This window comes from Ciconia boyciana, chromosome 2 (assembly GCF_034638445.1).
Source record: "Ciconia boyciana chromosome 2, ASM3463844v1, whole genome shotgun sequence".
In the NCBI taxonomy this organism is placed as follows: domain Eukaryota; kingdom Metazoa; phylum Chordata; class Aves; order Ciconiiformes; family Ciconiidae; genus Ciconia; species Ciconia boyciana.
Window position 1 is genome coordinate 136,802,222 of NC_132935.1, and position 21,187 is coordinate 136,823,408.

Sequence of the window (21,187 nt, forward strand, 5' to 3'; positions counted from 1 at the left end):
TCTCCTTAGGTTTCATTTATTTCAATATTTCTTTTAGTGAAGAAAACACTAAGCAATTTGAATATAGTTCTTCTGACTTGGTAGGTAATTAGTGTAGCAACTTGGAAATAGCAAGCCTAGGAGTCAGAAAAATTTAAGATCTATCTGAAGTTGCTTTTAAAGTAGTCATGTGATAAAGTTAGGGTACATGAAGGGCAAAGTAAAAAATGTAATTAAAAATGTATGCCTGTATTTTAAATGTAAGTAACTATATTCAGTGATGTTGCTGTCTTGCATTCTGATCAGTTTTTATTGGTGGTCAGTTTTTGTTGCTAATATTTCTCACTGTCACAAACTGTAGTATTGGTGAAATGTTTTCTCAAAGATTCAAGCATTCTGCTTATCCTATCAAAATGGTTTTTGTGCTGCATGTATTCCCAGTGTTTACTGGTATATTCCATATAAATAATTCGAGGAAGTGAATTTGAATAATTACTTCTCTGAGGAATACAGTCCATATCTTTGTATTAAAATTTAAATGGATGTTTTTACATGCCCCAGACTACTACACCTGGGGATAAAGTAGTCAGGAAAACATGCCTGTTTTTGAGTTGTGTTGAAGTCACTCTTTTAAAGGGAGAGATTTTCAGCTTGGTAAGCAAATCTTCACTGATTTCAGTGTATCAACGTTTAGAGTTTATATTTCAGAATTATGTTCATTTACATCAGTAAACATCCTTTGCTAAATTGAAAAAGAATGTGTACTACTGAAATGACTTTAGGTATGCTAAATACTGTGAAAAACAAGAGGATGTTGTTATGTAAAATATGCAATTTATGTAGGAAAAGGCTGTTGTGTTTTGTTATGGGTGCTCTTTTTTTTTTTTTATCCATGCTGTTAATCTAACAGCAATTATAAATAATCATAATACTTCTGTATTTGAGAGTAAAGAATTCAGAATTGTGATTAGCAGATGCTTTTGACTGGATATTTTTTCCCCCAAAACTCTTCAGAATAAACTTTCAACTATGCAAATTTGGAGTATTTCTGACATTAGAGGCATTGTTTCTACAAAATGTAAAATGAATTGCAGGAATACCTACACAAATTGTCTTGTATATCTGTACATAATGCCTGCATTTCCAAGAAATTAGATTTTTTTTTTTTTTTGGTTCAGCTGTTTTGACAATAGCAACCTTAGTGGAGAGAATATCCTGGGGGTTCAATAGCAACTGTGGTTCTTCAGTGCCTGGGAAATATTATGTACTTTGATCCTAATAGCTTAATTAATAGAGAATAAATAGTGCATCATAATCCCTCATATATTAATGTTACATAGATCTTAAAATACAATCACGAGAGAATATATTTTACACATGAAAGCTGAGTTGTTTTCTACAAGTGTTGATGAAATACGTACTTTTTCATTGTTTGCCAGAAATGACAGTTTTCAGTGCAAAGTTGCTTTGGTCTTGTCAGTAAAAAAGAACGTACTCGCTTTCTGAACTGGTTGCAGGAGTTAATAGAGAACACTGGTTCATGTATATGTGTCAGCATGTGGTATCTGACATGCAAACATTATCCTTTGGATAATCCATGATGTCACCCACATTGAAATCACAGGATCCAGCTAACTGTGGTGAAGGTGTAGGACCCAACTGAAGGAAATACCAAGTACATTCTGTACAGAAAAGTTCTTGAAAAGGGTAATTGCTTCAGCCTCCATAGCAATTAAGGTATAAAATATTCCGTGTTATTTATTCCTATTGTTCAGGCAAAAATCACTAATCAGTCACGTTGTGGAGAACTGTAGTTTCCCTGGAAGGAAACTTGTTTCCTTAGGGTTCATGTTCTTTCTCTCTCTCTTTTTTTTTTTCTTTATTTTTTCCTTCTTTCCCCATGAAAACATGAGCATACTAAAACAGAGGGAAATGGGAGAAAAGGACTTGAAGGTCTCAGTCTTGTATAGCATGGGAGATGCTTACTTAAGATCTGTCATTTTGTCACCTGCACCCCTTTTTGCCATCAGCCTTACCCTGTGCCCCCTTTATGGAGTAACTGGCAATTAATGATGAAATTGTATGTGAGAAGTACATTATCTAAGGGCTGGTAGAAAGCAAAAAATGGCTGAGTAATTCCAAAAGACAGTTTCTAGGCTGTTTTAGGTTTCCCTGTTAATGGTGAACACAGAAAAATCCCCTAAGGGATGTGTTAAGAAGAGTTTCATGCTCTCAGTCACGGCAGTGAGGATGGACTCCCCAGAAGAAGCTCTCCTGCCTTTCAGGAGAAAGCGGAGGGAGGTGGGTTGGTTGAGGAGCTGGACATGTTTGCACAGGCCACAGTCGTCCTCTGGAATCAGTATTGTTGATTGGTTTTGTAGGACTGAAAATAATCCCCCCCCCTCGCCCCCTTCCTGAAAGCTGCTCTTTCCTTGCAGTGAGGACTTCACGAGGTGTAATGAGATGATTTGAGTGTTGAGATTTGTCGTATAGGGGATGTGCCTTTATATTTGTGTTTTCCTCCATTGTATATTGCTTTCCCTTCTCCTCTGCTCAGCCTCTTTTCTACAGAGCAACTGAGGATTTCAGTGGCATGGGGAATTCCTGGAAAGTTTGTTGGCATTGTTGGCTGAATGCTAAGTAATTTGATTTGTAGAGTTTTTAACAAAGCTTTGCTTCCTAGTTTGGGTATGTGGCCTGGTAGAAATCCTGACAGAAAACTTAATAAACCCTCAAATCCAGAAAGAAAACACATTATAAAAGAGAGACTGGAATTCTAAGACTTTTTATTGTCAGTGGATAGAGGAGGAAGAATTTTTTTTTAAATTCTTTTTGTGATAAAATGAATGGTTTATTAATGTAGTGTTTCTGATTTCTCTTATTTGTAAGGCCTGCTTTGTGTCTGGTTGAGAGGGCTGTGAATCTTGCCTAAGCAGATACTAACAAAATGTGTGCACAGATCTGAGTTTCCTGGAATAGGTCAAACTCTTAGAGGATCGGTGGAAGAGTTCCCTACTTGACATCCTGTGTATTTTAACTATAGTCTGTTCTTCAAAGGCATTTATCTCTGCATGGAGAGGTCAAATCACTGTTTGTATATGTTTAGTGCTGCTGATTTTTGTTTTGCTTGCCAGCAAGCACATTTGATTAATGTTTTAGTTCAAGGTTTGGGTTGGTGGTTTTTTTTGTTTTTTTTTTAACCTGTGTGATAGTGTTATCCCTGTTACTGCTTTACTGCCTTCCTCTTCATGTACTTATGTATAGGTTTCTCACTGCATGACCTTCCTGGAGTACTGAGAAAAAGAACACTAAAATAAAGCTCAAAAGAATGCATTTAAATTAAACACTACTGAAAAAGAGAATGTAAATTAGTATTTTCTTCTGCAGAAATTAAGACCTTGTGTAAGATATAGGTGATCTTGAAATGTTTACCTTAACAAATGGCACACCCCATATAACACAAATATGCATTGATGACTTTTGTCCTCAGCACCTGTATAATGTGCTTGATTTCTTATATCTACATTATTATCTATATAAAATGGGAAAATGCCACTATAAAAGGTTTAACTGAAAACTAAAGGATGCAAGGAGCAGGTACCTTTCCTTATTTAGGACTCCTCTGCGGCAGAGCTTAATAGGAAGCTAAAAAAGGAAGCCTCTATATGGTTCCTTTTGCTGAGATTTTCTCCATTATATTTGCATATTCCTGCATCATGCGCACTGAGGTGGTGTACAGGACCTGGCTGCAGTCCAAAGACCAAGTCATCCTCAGAGGACCGCCTACCTCCCCATTACTGTTCCCAGATTAAACTTGGCAAATTAGTTCCACTAGGTCCCCCACAGTCTTCCCTTTCAAAGGGAGGAACTTGCATTTGGAGAGTTTTCCAAGATAATAATGTAGCCTTAAACTCTGTTGTATCTTCCATGATAACTCTGCTGGCTTACACGCAGGCTACATCTTCTTTCCTGTGGACTGCTGTGCCCATACTAAATTTTTCTATTGCTCCCATCTCATTCAGGTCGTGTACCTTTTCTTGCAACACTGTTCGTAGGCAGTAGAGCCTGGGTGTCTGGTAAAGGGGAAAGGATATCAGGGGTGGTCATATAGATCCGAAGTTGAAGAAGGGGAAGTCAATGGGAGAACAACTGTTTTCACTGCCCATGTAGTGTGTATACAACAAACCCTATAGACAGTGGTCAGCTAAAGGTATTGGATGTGAGTAGATTGATCAGTTTAGAGCACACAGCACTTACGACCTTGCTAGAGATAGCAATTCTAATGGTAGGCTGCTTATCACAAATATTCATATTAAATAATTGAGATAATCTCTAAATGTACAGCATTCAGCAATGTTAGCTTTTACAGGTAATGAAGCTAATGTAATTAAGAATACAAAAAGTAATACTGGATGAAATTGTGGTAGAAAATTCTGGTTCTATTAAATCAGCTATGCAAATATAAAACCATTTTCAGTAAAACCTAATCAGTTGTCAAGAATATGAGAAAATATATCTCTTTGAAGAAATAAAACTGTCTTCAATACAATCTAATCAACTGCCAGAAATGAAACATCTCTAATTTGATTAAAATGTCCCTGTTGACCATAGTTATTTTCTCTTGTCATAAATAAGAGGTTCTCAAGACAGAATGATGGCTTTTCTTATTGAATATCACTTTTAGCTTTTGTAGTTACTGCCCTTTTTCTGGCACTGACGTTGATTCACTGCTGTTTGAGGGCTGATGTGCCTTACACTTGGCCAACATTATCCACATCAATGTTGCTTTTTCCATCCCAGTCTCCATGCTCCTGTTAGTTTTTGTTATTTGTTCAATCAATGTTTCTAGATGTTGCCTCTCTAACTTATCCTTATGTTTTATTTTAACTTGAGGAGATGAAGAGCGTAGGAATCTCTCTTCTGGTTCAATTTTAAAAAGACAAGACAGCTGCCAAGTAGTTGTTGTTGTATTTGGATAACCTTACGTGCTCATAATATAGGTACATATACTCAAATCATACACAAAGAAGAGCCTGAGAGCAATGAAAGCATTCTCTGGGACTAAGGTGTGTTTCTTCCCGAATTTCTTTGTCCAGAAATGATACACACATATATGAGACAGGAAAAAAAGATGTTGTCTATCATTGGGTTAGTGTATCTTTCTTCATATGCTTCTATTCCTAGCTACTCTATTTATTTTTTTCTTTTTTCTTCTTTTGTTTTCTTCCCCTTATGACATTTTTGCTCCTGTTTCTCTCCTCTCCTAGCTGCCAACATCTTCCTCCTTAGCACTCTTTCCATTACTGTGTCAGTCTCTTCTGGACTGAATTTTTCCTCTGCTCTTTTTGTAATCTGACCCTTGTAAATGACACATTGCTAGGCATATAAAGAGATTCCACTTATGGTCTAAAATTAGCTTTCTAGTCTAAACTTGTCATCTAGGCAACCTCTGTAATCAATAGCGAAAGATAAATACCACAAGGCGGCAATTCATCACATTTTAAGATTATGTTGAAACTGGAGGGATTAATTGCTGTCTGGGCCACCTGTCTCTTTCTCCTGATTAAAGAGAGAGCCCTAGATGACAATCTGGGATGAGAAACCTGACTTCCAGATGGCTAAAATTAGATTAAAAGTATCCTACCTGTTGTGCAAGGAGTGGTGTTGGTAATGCATTGCCTTTGTAAGGTCTGTCCTATGGGGGTAAAAAAATGCATAAAATCGGAATGAGATGGCACCCACAGTTTGATCTTTTTTTTTTCTGAACTGATTTGCAACGGTTCCAACATTTATATTTGATTTTCAGTACTGACTTCAGCAATGTTGTGACATTCTAGAAATCAAACCCCTACTATTTTGTTAGAATAGTTAATATTTATATAGCTCTCGTGAATTTTTTACCAAACTGCAGAATCCATTTCATTTTTGACATGGGGAGTTAGAAGCTTCAGAACATTTCTGACAAGGCCACACAGCACTGTATGACAACATAACTGGATACAAACCCAGTTACCTGAATCCCATTTTAAAATCATAGGGAACTAAGTTTACTGATAGATAGTATCTACCATTGCAGTGGTTGTTACTGAAACAGAAACATCCCCACACAAGGTATCCAGATACAATTTGATCACAAACAATCAATAATTTTTTATTATCAGTGCTGTACATAAGCATTTGGAATTATAAAAATAAAATTTGGAAATACATATGAAACTATTTATGGACAAATATTGTATGGAAAAATTTTGAGCAAAACTGTATGTAAGAAAATATTTATTAGTTACAATTATTTCAATAATAAAACTGGCATATATGCTTCTAATGCTTGTTCTTCTTTTAACAGTGCTGTAACTCACCACTGAACCAACACATTGGGAACAGTTCATAGCATCAAAAACTTCATCCACATAGACTGATGCCATCTCTCCAGTCTCCAGGCACTGTGAACTGAAGCTACGAATCTTTATGGAGTTTATGTCACCTGGGTCAAAGGGAATGTTTTTCTAATATTTAACGAGGACCCTTACTGCCAGTATGACGAGCCAGGAGAAGTGGGTTAACCTTAGTCCTGGAGAGTTCTCTCAGCTTCAGAAATATGCGGAATGTAAGTAATTTTTCAAATATGTGATTTTATGGCTAATTAAAAGTTAAGAATATTTTGAATGCACAGCATAATATTATTATATTCTTGATATTATTCACTGTCAAGTAAGAGGTTAAATTATGGTTTACATTTATGTTTTTTAATCCAAAATATTTGTTCTTTGGAGGGGAAAAAAATCAGTTCGGGTCTGTAACTTCTTTTTTTTTTTTTTTTTAAACTGAACAATTATTATCCAGTATGGTACCACATAGACTGACTATGGGTTATGTGACTGTGGGTATTTGGAGAGTGTATTTTTATGGCTTTGCCACCTTAAATTCACCATAACAATTTGTAGGCCACTAGAGTGGGGTTTGTAGGTAAAAAGAAGGCTTGCTCAGTCATGGAGGAAACATGGAGATTCCAGGAGAAACACATCTAGGTGTTCAATATGAAGATGTTTCTAACACTATAAACAATGTGAAGGAGCAATTGTCCTGTGAAAGAGCAGGAAACAAAAAACTGTAAGCTGAAGATCCAGTTCTTTAGTTATTGCTCAGGCAAAACTTCCTTTAAGTTGCCTGAGCAACTTAAATGGCTCAGAATTACGTGCTTAGAAGTCAGATACTAAATCATGAGAAGTTCGATTTAGGAGGCAGTTTATGAAGCCTGATAACTGAACTGGAAAAGGTCAAGAACATCTAGGAAGTTTTCCTGTATGATAAATAATCTAAATTTATATTTCTAAAAACTGAGAAAATCTCATATGATTTATGAATGTTGTTGATTCATTACTAAAGGAAACATTTGCATATAAGCTAAAATGAAGACTGTTGATTGGGGTTTTCTTGTGTTGCTCGGCCTATGACATCACAGCATATACTTAATTGTATTTCAGTGTAGTCATCTAACAGAATGATCATAAAATTAATATTAGAGTTAACTTTAATAGTACATTCCACTGGAATGTGATTGAGATTCATAACACTTTCATGATACCAGTTAAGCCATGAATGATACTTTATATAATGCAATGTCATTGAACAACAAAAAAAAATCAGGTAGAAATATTTACATGACACTGTCTGGAACAGATGTATTTGAGTCTCAGTTTTCTACAATTGCTGTATAGTTTAAAGTATTCTATTTATTAACAAAGTATGTTTCCTCCTCGTGCCAATTTCTTGTCTCAAAGGATAAGCTACAGAGATGAAGGAAATTTGCTCCATATACTGCTTTAAATCCTTAATGATGTTACCAAGTAAGGAGCTATTTGTTTCTCATTTCATAGTGGAATATGAGACATTGATACCTGTCCGGTATTTAATCAGTTAGGACCTCCTCCTTAAAAGAAGGCCTTAAAGATCTAGTATGAAACTGCGAAATGAAAATATCCATGCTTTTTAGTAGCTCTTTTATTTGTATGTAATTCACAGAAACGTTAAATAAAGGGAAACAAGATGCAATTACACTGAGCTTAAAAAGAACACATCCAAATTTTGTATTGATATTCTGTTGCCTTCAGAGACCATTGCAAAGAAAATTTTGTATTACACATTTGATATGAATAAGCTTGTTTCTTTTAAATTACATCACCAAATGGATAGTAAACGTAGTATAGCAGTTTAAAAAAAAAAAACCAACATATTTACTTCTGAAAATATTTACTTCTTCCTGGGAAAATATTTTAAAATTACTCTTCATTATTTTTTTCAATACCAGAAATTGAAGACTTCTAATAGGGAGAGATAGAAAAGTTATGTGGTGGGGGTTTTTTAATGCATTCTTATAATTTAAGCCTTCAATGCAGCATTTGCCAAAATATTTGTCATCTTCCTTATGGGGAAAAAAGGGCATTTAATATATTAGTTTTCTTTCTGCTTCCCTTTGCTCCTCCAGCACTTCTTGCACACACCATAGTTCAGAGCCATTGCTTTAATAGAACTGTTTGTATCGGGATAAATTATTTGGTGAAATTGCTTGTATTTGTTTGTGTTCAGGTTTGTGTGTGTATATAAAAGAAAGACATGGTGTCCTCCAAACTTCCTCTCCTTGTCTGGAATAAAAGGATGTTAGTTGCTCAAAAATGTGAAATGTGATGCATCTTTGTATAAATAGTTCAATTTCTGAGGCCATTAGAAAAAAAAATCATTAATGGTATATAGACTTTGATATATAATGCCAAGGGAATATAACCCAGATATGGGCCTTATTTTGAATTTCTGAGCTGTCCAATTTAATTTTGCTAAATGACTGAATAGCAGTATCTTTAAATGCATGATTTAAGACTTTAAAATGCAATTTAAAAAGCCAAAATATTTATTTGGATCCAACGTTTTTGAATTTGATACATTTTTATCTAACATGCAGAAATATGAAATGTTGTGACAGTAGATGCCTTTACTCATTACTATATAGTAATTAAATTATGTGGGATTTTATGAAATTTGAGTATATAATTGCTTTGATACTTCGTTGTCTTTTTGAACACGGCAAGATAGTGAACTGAAAAATCACCAAAATTCTAGTAGAGTTAGGCTGGCTTGGTGGAGTTTGATTTATTTGAAAAAAAAAAAAAGAAAAAGAAAAAAAAGGCATTGCACACTTCTCTCCAGCATGTGACTTGAGGGACCAGTGGGTCTCCTGCAGGAAGGAGAGATGATCTGGGTGTCAGAAGGTAACACAGTAGGGAGGTTTGACTTTGTGACAGTTGCCCGCCAACAAGCATTAGTGATGAGCCCCCAGCCTTGCCTTGTGCTAAGGAGTGGGTTTCACTGAAGGACTCCGGAATACAGTAGGGAATTTATAGCAAGTGATTTGTTTTCTATTCACCTGCTGATATGTGGGGGTGTCATTTGCTCTGCCTTTCATTCAGTTTGGTGTATAGACTTTACTTCATAAATCTTACCTAAATTACAACATTATTTTAACTATGGAAATTTTTAACAGGTATACTTTCTTGAATTTACAAAATACAATATTTATAATCCCTATTTTAGTTTGAATCAGGCCTGAAGTGAATTCTGGAACAAAGAGTATAGTCTCCCAAAAACCTGTCTACTTTGGATGTCAGTGACTTTGGATCATACTCTTAGTGGCTGATAGTCACATCTACTTAATGAGGTCACCGGAACCAGAATTACTCTTGTACAACTGTGGTGGGTTCACTTTGGCTGGATGCCAGGTGCTCACCAAGCTGCGCTATCACTCGTCGCTCTCTTCCCCTGCTCCAGCGTGGGGTCCCACCCACGGGAGACAGTCTTCCATGAACTTCTCCAATGTGGGTCCTTCCCATGGGCTGCAGTTCTTCACGAACTGCTCCAGCATGAGTCCTTTCCATGGGGTGCAGTCCTTCAGGAACAGACTGCTCCAGCGTGGGTCCCACACAGGGTCACAAGTCCTGCTAACAAACCTGCTCCAGCGTGGGCTTCTCTCCATGGGATCACAGGTCCTGCCAGGAGCCTGCTCCAGAGCAGGCTCTCCACAGGGTCACAGCCTCCTTCGAGTGCATCCACCTGCTTCAGTGTGGGGTCCTCCACAGGCTGCAGGTAGGTATCTGCTCCACCGTTAACCTCCATGGGCTGCAGGGGGACAGCCTGCCTCACTGTGGTCTTCACCACGGGCTGTGGGGGAATCTCTGCTCCGGAGCCTGGAGCACCTCCTCCCCCTCCTTCTTCACTGACCTGGGTGTCTGCAGAGTTGTTTCATTCACATATTCTTACTCCTCTCTCTCAGCTGCTGTTGCGCAGCAGTTTTTTGCCCTTCTTAAATACGTTATCACAGAGGCACTTACCACCGTTGCTGATGGGCTCAGCTTTGCCCAGCGGCAGGTCTGTCTTGGAGCTGGCTGCCATTGGCTCTATTGGACATGGAGGAAGCTTCTGGCATCTTGTCATAGAAGCCATCCCTGTAGCCCCCGTGCTACCAAAACCTTGCCATGCAAACCCAATACAACAGCAAGCTGAAATATGAAATATGAAGTTCATGATAGAAACATATATTTGATATTTTTTTTTAATCTGAGTCAATTTATGCAGGTATTTGATAATAAAATATGCGTAAGATTGAAAGAAAATACTACAGCCCTTCAAACAATAAGACCTACAGAAAGAGTTTTTTCTGTTGTATTAGTGTACATACATTTTGGTGTGCAAATAAAAAGTAATAATACTGAATGGTAAAGGCTTAATTAAAAGAAAACATAAAGAAATTCTTAAAAAAACTGTTAGAGAGGAGTGTACTAGACTGACATGAGCTCAGTGGATAGAATTCAGAATTCACACTTACACCTCTATATCATATTGGTGTGCTCAAATACTAAGTGTTGATGATTCACAGCATCTACTATCATTGATGCAAAACAGATACCTTCAGCAGGTGAGCCCAAAGAGGGGATGTGCTGAGGTGCCTTGCGCTAACCAGTAGGAAGCTTTAAGCACAGGGTGTATTTCAATTTCTGCTTCTCTTTGGAGCCTAAGTAAATTTGGCTAAGAAAGTTTGCTCATTTATTTTCAGGAGAGGAGTTGGTGTTCTGCATTTCATGTGCCTATCCACCCAGAAAATATTCTCTTTAAAATGTGTTTGCCTGTGTTCTGCATGTTTGCTTTGTGGTCAGAAAAAACCCTCTCAGAGTTCCCTTCTCAAGCTGAATCCCCTCAACCTAAGCTGCCTACAGCTGATACAGTGTTCTGCTTGTGTGACGCCCCCAGCCACGGCCCTCCACCATTCTGGTCTGATAGCCTTAGTTGTGATCCAGTATTGGAAGGGGTGGTAACCCAGACTATTCTACTGCATAGCAGACAGGACACACTTGTAGGAGTTGAAGGATTTCATTTTGAGTCTTTTGAGGTTGGACCTCCATTTGAACACATGTCCTCAGTCTTTCCCCTAACCAGAAGGCAAGCCTGTCTCACTTCCACCTGTTTTATGAAGATGACTGTTGCTGCCAGACTTCACTGAAATCGGTCGCATCTGCAAGTATTAGGGTTTCTGTGAATGGCAGAGGAACAGGTCCATCCAGGTTCTAAGAGAGAAATTAAGTGCCTCTTCTTATTTTTAGACTGTAACAGAACTTAGGAGGAGCCTAGATGAGTTGCTTCTCCTCTGCATCAACTGACTTTACTCATGTAAAGCGATTTTCAAACCATATTGAGATACAGGCTGCACAGATAATAAGCTTAAAGTACTTCCAGAGTTAGGTTATATGTGCAGAACTGCAGCTGATTGAGTGTGGACATTATAGATCCAGCTGTCCTGGGCTTCGAGGTCTGAATTCAGCCTAAATCCCCTTTTTGGTCACTAAAGTAGGTGTGTGAATCTTTCACTATAAAGCCTGTTAAACTCCTCACATGGATTCTAGTGCTCGGACAGGGACACGTGCTTTTCACTTTCTGACTGAAAGACAATGCTCCAGTTCAGTGTAGTTCCACTTTTAATTGATCTTCTGTCAGCTTGATGATAGCCTGTCTACTCTTGCAAGTATAGTTAAACAAAGAAGGCCTGCTCCTGGCTCTGTGTGCAAGATACTGTCCTTGGTATCCCATTGAGAAGTTCCTAACACATCTTGTCTGCCTGTCATCTTCATCACATATTTATAGTATGATTCTCAGCTTTATCCAAGTGTACTGTCTGGTGAACACAAACCCTGAATGTAAAATTTCTTTCCTGAATACATACTAGCTTTTCCCAATTTCTATAAATGTAACTGAACAGCAAGGGAGAATGAGTTCTCCACCACTTGTTCCTAATCACAAAACATTTCCCCCTAAGTGATACTCAGAACTTAATAGTAAGTGAATATCTTCCAGTAAATTAATCCAAGGAATATCCATAATTTCATTTTACCAAATTATTTTCGATCTCAATTCAAGGCAACTTTATACTTCCAATTTAAGACCTTTCTTCGTCTGCTCACCACACTTAAATAATTGGGAGCTTCAAATGAATTTTTTTGAACAGTTCAAATATTACTTTAAAAAGAAGGAAAATGTATTTCTAGAATTAAAAGAGCATGTTACCTAATACTTGGCTCTTTGCAGTTAATATGCATGTGTGTGGTTTTTGGAAGAATAATTATTTCCAAAGGCAGTTCCTCTGTGTCCTCCTTGCCAGTCAAATTAGAAATCTCCTCTGTCCTCTTGTTCTGAAGAGAGAATAGTAGAAAATATTTTGCTTTAGATCTTTGCCTGGTTTTAAAATGCCTTAGAAGAATATGTGAAAAGAAAGAGAACTGAGATAACTGCTGTGCTCATTATAAAGTAGTAATAATAACAATAACAAAAATAATGTAACCGACACCGAATCCTGAAGATTCTAGGGAAATACGTGCACTCAAGAGAAGAAAATTCATATTTTTTTTCTCCTTTAGATTTCGTGATCAGTGCTGGCTGTAGGAAAGAAAGGCAAAAAGATGCAGGGGTTTTTCTGCATAAAAATGTCACTTAAATTGCATAGGGTAATGTACATACAGGACTTTTCAGGCAGAGACTGTTTCACCTAAACCGTATAGTACCAAATATGTGCATAGTTCTGTACTACTCCTAACAGCAGCCTGAATTGTAAGGACATTAGAGAGAAACAATATAAATAGCTTCATTGTGATTATTATCTGTATGGTAAGTTCGATTAGTTTGGACAGGGTTTTTTGTATCCTTTTTCTTAAATGAAGTTTTATGGCTATTATAGTCCAATTATATGTTAAGGAAGTTTAGAGGATCCTGCTCCAAAAGCAAGTGAGAAAATATTGAAGGGATTGGAAACAGTTAAAGCAAGACTCTTTCATGATTCAGCTAGGCTTTAAAAGAAAGAAGGAAGGTCTGCCCTTCCCTTAGTAGGCGGAGAGAGGTGGAGGAAAAGGCCTCTGAGCTCTGGCGGCATGTGCACTCTGGGGAAATAGCTTGGTTTTGTGTTGTCCTTTTGAGTTTGTCAACAAAATGTGCCCTGAGGAAAAAGCCTGAAAAAGACTTTTTGCAAAACTTTTGGCAGTGATTTTTTTCCCAGGCTGGTGGAGAACTTGGGCAGACTGTCACAGCCTGAAGATAGAAATAGATGTTGGAGTGCTACTGAAATGGCTGTGAGAACAGGAACAGCATCAGCAGCTGCAGCATCTTTTGATGTAGCATCAATAGCTACTGCAAGAACAGTGTAAGAATTTTATAGGGAACAGGAAGGAGGAACTTGTGAAAAAGATCTCTGAAGAAAAACAGGAAGGTCAGCAGAAGTTTTGGTCCAGAATTAAGTTGCCAGAGACTTTTGGGTGGGTTTGATTCTGCGACCCTCACAGATGGAAAAGATTTTCTTTTACAATGGGTATAAATGATAACCTGCGGGAAACTTCATACTGGTCACCAACAGCTATGGGCTATTACACAATCCTTCAGAGGGTCTCAGGCTTTTAATGCCACATGAAATTGTGCTGATTCTAATGAGGGAATGGGCCTCATCAAAGAATACAGATTGCTAAAACCAGCTATTTTTGACTGTTTGGAAAGTGGAGAGAGAAAACTGCTGGTGATTACTGGGAATAGTTTTACCCCAAGTATTGGATTTTAGGAGTGTGGTGTTTCTGCTGCTGTTAGTAAAGATGGAGGAAATTAAGTTTTCATAAAGTTTTGTCAGAGCCTGTCAGACTGGCTGAAAGATGGAGTCTGCCAGTGCTGCCTGTATGATATTCCGTGCATTTGGAGAACTTCATGGGGAAGAATAAGGAATCTAGTGAGAGATCCCGTCTTTGCATGCAAGGCCTGCTGGGGATGGAGTGGCCAGAAAAAGGGGCCGGTTGATGGTCTGTGGAATCCGAATCCTAGTTCTGAGTCTGTGACTGGGTGCTAAAAATCTAAGAGAAACTGGAGTCCCACTCAAGGGTTTGGTGGGGCACTTGCTTTAGTTCTTCTGAGAGGTGAACGATGAACTATGCTTATTGATACAACACTGTAGGTTTTTTTCTTAAGATCTGTGGATTTAAATCCCTGGTGCACATTCCTGTGTGGTACCAATTTAGAGAAAATGAGATAGAAATATTATATCTGATAGGTTTAGGCTCTAGTCAGATTTATTCTTATAAAAAGCTGAACTCTGTCGAAAGGAAGGTGGTTATATGCAGTCTGCACTAATGAGGATATTAGATGTAACTTTATGACTTCTGTTAGACTGAAATCCAGAATAGAAAAGATACAAAGTTTTTGTATTTTTTGCTTAATCAGTCATAGCTGGGACTTGGCCTCTGAAGATTGTTTCATAGATGAAGTTGTTGTGGGGGGTGGAGAGCTGGGCACCAATGTCAGCTGCAGAAGTATTGGTGGATTTCTTTCCTTTCTCTCATCAGGAATTCTGTGTTAGGTTTTGAAGAGAATGTAAGATAGGTATGATACTGGATAGGTAAGAACTGGATCTCTGAGGGGTGCTTTCTAATTACTTAAAATGCTTAGTGTTCCTGCCATGATATATGCCTATCTGTGACTAGCAGATATGATTTTACCCAAACAGAAGCCAGTCAGTTCTCCAGTTAACCTGTCTAGGATAAACAGTGTCATATTGAGTCTGTCCACAACTGTGAGTAAGGAGGAACCCTCTCATGGCAGTCAGGTGGGACGCTCATGCAGAACCTGTTTCCTGCTTCCATCCCCATACTGAAGAAGGGCATCCAACTTGTTTAAGTTACAACAGGTTATTTAGGGAAAGGCACAATGCAGAAGAGAGTGCTGACCTCCTTACTTTGACTAAAGGGTCTATCAAATTATTCAGGAGTTACTTTATTTCATGACAAAGGCAAATGCATTTGAGTCCTTTCAGTCCCTCTTGGGCTACTATATATTCTAACGTAAAACAATCATTTAGGAACTAATGGCTTTCCTAGAACTTTATTTTAATTGTACGCAGTAATGGCACAAAGTAAAGTCACACTGAGTGACTTTTTGAGTATCCTAAAGTGATCTTATTACAGTATTTTGTTCATGTCTTAGCTAATGTCAGGGATCCTCCCCTGTCTTCTGACTGCAAGAAACTTAGTATGCCAGCTGCAGGGAGACATGTTTTAAGAGTGGAAAATAGTGAATTTATATGCATTTGTGACTATCAGATGGCAAAATTGGGACATACTGTGCTGTTTATAAGATACCCTATTCCTCTGCAGAACAGAGGATGCTCCCAGAAATATCTGACTTGTTCAGGAGTTCTGATATAAAGGGATTATAGCCAGCAAAATGCAAGACTACTGGCTGCTGCATGCTGTTGACTGGAGACTGCTAGCAAGGGGTCATATATCATAACAGAAAGAGACTTAGTCCATTTAGTAAAAGCAGAGAAGGCAGTAGGCCTTTAGAGTAAACTTGTAATTCAAAATTTTTAAAGATGTTGACTAATTGGTCCAAAGTAGGATCAGTTCAATGAAGCACCAGCTGGTTTTAGCTTCAATTCCTGTCCTAAAGAGCTGCTTCTGGTTCCTGAATGATTGAGTTGCAGGGTCAAAAATACGATGTCTCAGAAACTTGCAAATTTCATTTAGGGGTAACAAAACCATTATGGAGCAAATGGTCTTGGTTGTGCTAGTGCTAACACACTTTATTTGCCCATTTTAGGAAAGCTAGTGAAAGTGTCAAAGTCTTGTACCTACTTAGATCTCATATGGAAGAAATGTTAGAGGAATTAGAGAAGGAAACAATTGATGCAGCCTGTTAGATAGTACCAAGTTGCATTGATCCCAGGCTCCAGAGATAAAATACTGTTAGAAGAGGCTGTTATTATTACAAACCCATCATGTGAGCACAGAGGGGCACTGGCCATGCTTGCTGTGTGATGAATAGGACACTGTCCCATCATCAAGAGCACTTGGTGGCCTCACTAGAAGATGATAATTTACTTGCAACCATCTTGCACATCTGCTTCATCTGGGAGAATGGGGGAGAGAAGGTGATCACAACACCTGGAGAAGATTGTAATGGTTGCTCGGCCCACTGAGCAGTGAAACACAATAGTTCAATACAATACAGATATTGAATTGGTTGTGTTGAGACTGGATAGTGTTTGACCTTTATTTTTAGGATAATCATGTTCTTTTCTAGATTATGCTACTAAGTTTCCAGTGTTTCCACTGAGGGCATGTGGCTGTTGAGGTATCTGGGAAAGGTTAACTTAGTCAGAACCCTAGCACTGCCAATAGTAACAGGGATTGTGTTAACTCTTAGACATGCAGGTAGATCCATGGTTCTTGAATAATATAGTCAGGCTCCCAAATGCTGGGCCTTTGTTGCAAGAGAAGGGAATTATGAGCAAGTCTTTAGGGGAAAAGTCAATGACTATGCATTTCCATTTTCAAGGGTATTGTTGCAAGAAGCAAATCTAAAGAGTTCCTACAAAGTCCAAAATAGAAACCCTAGTTCTCAAGTTTCTGTGTCTGTGGGATCCATGGTGTGCGGTGGCTGGCAGCGATACCTCCTGTCTTAGAATCCTGAAAGGCAAATGGTGTCATCTCACCTTGGTTTCTGTTTCCTCTGTCAAAAATAATGATTTCTTTCTAGAATTGAGGCTGCACAGATACACGCTGCCAGTCATTAACACCCAGTGTTGCAGCATCAGCTGTTACAGGCGTTGAACACATATTGTGGTTATTACAAACCTGACATATGGTCATAAAATTACCGAACGTGTATTTATACACTGTAAAAATGTATAAACATTGATTATGCCTTTGTGACATTTCCTGTGTTTCTATGTATCTTCCATATTTCTTTTCCTTTATTGTTTGGTTGTTTCTATGGACATCTGCATGTAAACAGTGAGAAGCTTTTGTTTCTTAAGAGTTCATCTGTTCCTACTGCTTATTCCCTATTATAAAGATTTTGGGGGATAATTCAATTGGTTGCTGTGGAAATGAGCCTGATGTCACAAACAGAGAATTACAGTTCACCAAGCATTGAAGAAACAAAACGAAGGCAGAATGGACTAATTGGGGAGCCATGTGACTGTGGCAGAATCTCAGCTCTCATTAAAAGCATGTATTTTTAGTCCTTGTGTTTCTATAGAAGAGCTTGAAAGTGTAATTCAAATGATGACAATCCATGACTCATCAGACGAACTGAAAAAAAAAAATAGCTCTGAGAGAAGGGATGCTCCCTCTTTTTGCTTTTATGGGTTTCGAACTCAAACACCCAGTAGCTCGTGGCAGGTCCCCTCAGCCCAGCAAAGCTTCATATGCCTGAAGAGAGAAGGCATATGAAGAGCAGAAAGCTGCTCGTCCAACTTATCCACTGAAAAAATATACTTTGCTATTAGTGTTATGGCTTACACTGTTCTGCCTCTCCTGGATTGCTGAAGAAAGGAACCAAAGCTGCCTTCCTGATTGCTCTTGAGAACAGGAGATAGGTTGCTCTTGGTGGTTCAAATCGAGAATCAGAGGCCTCTGTTTGAAAAAGAGTAGGCTTAGGGCTGCCTGATGGTGTCAGGCGGCCTCTCTCCCTGTGCCATTTGTCGGGGTTGAAGGGCCCTGGATTGCATTCTTCTCCGTTTTCTGCCAATTAAAAGAAGCAAAAAATTTAAATGTGCTTATAATTATGTATGTTTTCATTGTTTTTTCAAGCACTAAAAATATATTGCTTTTTGTGTGGCTTTGGAAGATTTTTGGTGGGTGTTATGGAGTGTCACTGCATAGTTTTGTTGGCTGCATTGCAAAATGTAATGGCTTTTTGAGGACATTACTGATTGCTAAATTCATTTTTAGAACTGTCAGATTTTGTGTGGTTTATAATTTATAATTTTATTAAAACCAGTATGGCATATTGAGAAAAGAACTTGCAATTAAATTCCAGTATAATATTTTCTTGTACAGTTTCTGAAAATATAAATTCTTTATTTTTATTTTCAACATAAAAGATTATAAATAATTTGTGTTATTGAGACACTCAAATTGTAGCAGTATTGATAGTTATTGATAATGAATTTGTTTTGAAGAATGTATTTCCCAGAATTAACTGGCCTAGTAATAGCTGTTTTCATTCATGAGGGAATATCAAATAGCTTTAAAATGCTTTGTTAACTATTGTTTGTTGGTGGGTTTTGTTGTGGGTGGGTGGGTTTTTTTGGTGTGTGGTTTTTTGTGGTTTTTTTTTTTTTTTTTTTAAGTAGAGGGCCATTTCTACTTTTAATGTGTTATTTATGATTGAAATTCACTACAGAGATGGGACAGAGTCTAGCATCCTTACCTGTATCAGAATAGATTAATTAAAGGCCTGGCAGTCATTATTGACATCACTGCTTTGGAAGAAAGCACAGGCTGTATATTGTATAAGAGCCCATATATTGTAGAGATTGAAACGAATGGAAGGAGACAGAGTGAAAATTTTAGACAGTTGAGAGAAGGATGGGAGGACAGTTTATGTACTAAGTATGTGTCTGAGTGCTTATTGAACAGAGGCACTTCAATACTGGATAGGCTCTTAGAGTTTGAGAAATTATTGAAATGATACTAGAGATGATGAAAGCAGATTGAAGAGATGCAAAGAAAAAGAGTGAGTGGCAAGATAAGTACATTACTCTAGTTTTGGACTAAGGTACAAATGTGCCAAGGTTACAAATGCTGTACCATTTTAGCAGCATAAATATAGGAGATTCAGAGTTCTTGGGATGAAAAAGATGAAAGTCCTGAAGGAGAAAAAATTATAAAAATAATTGAAAATTAAGCCATGGGAAAACAAAACAAATAACTTCAAATAAATTTGGAGTCTACCAACTTCTGGTAGACAAAAATTCATGGACCCGTGCTGTTTTTACAACTCATAGGTAATGCACTGAGTGATTTAAGGAAACCGAGAGAAGAATAGATCTCAGAAAGAGATGATTAGGACAAAATCAAAGTAGGCTTTTAAAGAGTCAGAACAGCAGACAGGAGCCAAAACAGAGCTCAGTACCTAAAGGTTGATTTTTGAAAATTCTTATTTGCCATTTGGGTGTTTGGTCATAAAAAATAATTTTAAAAAGAATTATGAAAAACAAATGGTGAGATTGAGAGGAATGACCTGTGCAGAAGGTAAAGAATTCAAGTAGAACCTTAGTGGCTAGCCAAATTTTATCTTGTAACAATGATTTAAATTACTCTAAGATAACTGTTCTGTCTTCTGTAGAGAGCCTGTAGAAGTCTTTCTATAAATTCTTTTTTATTAAAATCTGTGAAAATGTGCACAAGTGCTGTTATTTTTGATTCTAAAGCTTGACTACTTATTTAGCTAATTTTGGCTGAGGGTGAATCCAAATAAATACTCAAACTGGAATTTGAATTAAGCCACTTGCTTTCCCTTTGGAGGTGCTCTTATTCTAGAATAAATCAGAAATGATTATTCATTCAGAATTATTTTAGTAGATAAGATGTTAGTTAATTAGGAATTAGCTAATAGTTAAAGGAATACTGATCCATTTCATATTCCTTTGTTTTAAGTATAGAAACATATTTTTATATTTTGCTTCAGACACAATGAATTTTGTCATGTTGCTCATCAAGTCCAAGTTCATTACTTCATCTATGGTTTAACATGTGATACCTCCAAAGAGGGCCATGATATCTCCGAACAGTATATGACACTATGATATAATTTAAAATGATCAGTGCTTTAAGAGGATTCTGAAAGTTTAAGGGATCCACAGAAAGAATGACAAAATATAATTAAGTTGTCCCAAATGGTACAAAAGCACATTCTGAATTATTTCCCAGTGTAACTATGTGTTTAAATTAAAGCTTGCACTGAAGTTTTTCTGGATTAGGTTTCAAGAAGCAAGTGCCAGAGTAGCACTTCCTTCTAATAGTGTTCTAGAGATGTAGTGCCTGATTATGTAGGAGGACTACTAAGCTGCTCTTCAAATTGCAAACACTCCAAGACAGACTCTACTCTTAAGATAAATACTTTGCAGCTCTGTGTACACATTGGAGCTTAAAGTTATCCGATTTCATATTTTTAAAAGTAACTTGAATATGTTTACTTTAAAATTTGTGGTTTTCCTACCATTAAGAGCTTTCATAAGAACCTGAGTTTCTTTTTTTTTTTCCCCCCTCCTTTTTTCCATCCCCATTTTGTTATCTAGCCACAAAACCTGGGTAGCATCTTTGGCTAACAACACTCCCTGCCCCCCAAACAAAACAAAACCAAATCCCCAAACAAATCCAGTCATCTCTACTGCTTAGCATCCTGTCCCTGGGAGGCATGCATCTGAAAAGTTTTGTAAGGGTTCCAGGCACAAATTTGTTAATCTTTATTCAGGGCCTGTCTTGACATAAAAAGCAATACCAAATTTTGCATAATTTTGCACAATGGGTTATAATCACATCTCCATTTAATTATTTTAGTGGAAACCAGCAATATGGTCTCTGCACTACAGAAAGTCTCTGGCTTGAAACTGAGTGAGACCTCACTGAGTGTTGTGTTGCTTCTAGTGCATAAAGCTGCATAAACTGCTCTAAATAACTTGGGTTAATGAATAAGGAACATGTCATGTCGCTGCATTTTTGTATGTTACAATTGCCAGTTGATGTGTACTTCAGCTTTTATCCTGAAAGATGTTGTTTAAGGTAAGGAACGATATAGTTTCATTGGATAGGAATGCCCACCTGAGATGTTGTAGGTACAGAAAGTTGTCTCCCAT

The 21,187-nt window shown here is 37.5% G+C and overlaps 1 protein-coding gene across 6 annotated transcripts in view; it reads left to right on the forward strand.

Moving 5' to 3' along the window:
- The first annotated feature begins 6,452 nt into the window (after positions 1-6,452).
- The window catches only part of DGKB (diacylglycerol kinase beta), a 325,820-nt gene continuing 311,085 nt past the window's right edge, over positions 6,453-21,187 (forward strand). For all 6 annotated transcript variants that reach the window (XM_072851476.1, XM_072851474.1, XM_072851471.1 and 3 more), the window contains exon 1: positions 6,453-6,586. In XM_072851476.1, coding sequence (XP_072707577.1) covers positions 6,517-6,586 — 70 coding nt within the window. In that variant the 5' untranslated portion in view covers positions 6,453-6,516. The remainder of the gene's footprint in view (positions 6,587-21,187) is intronic.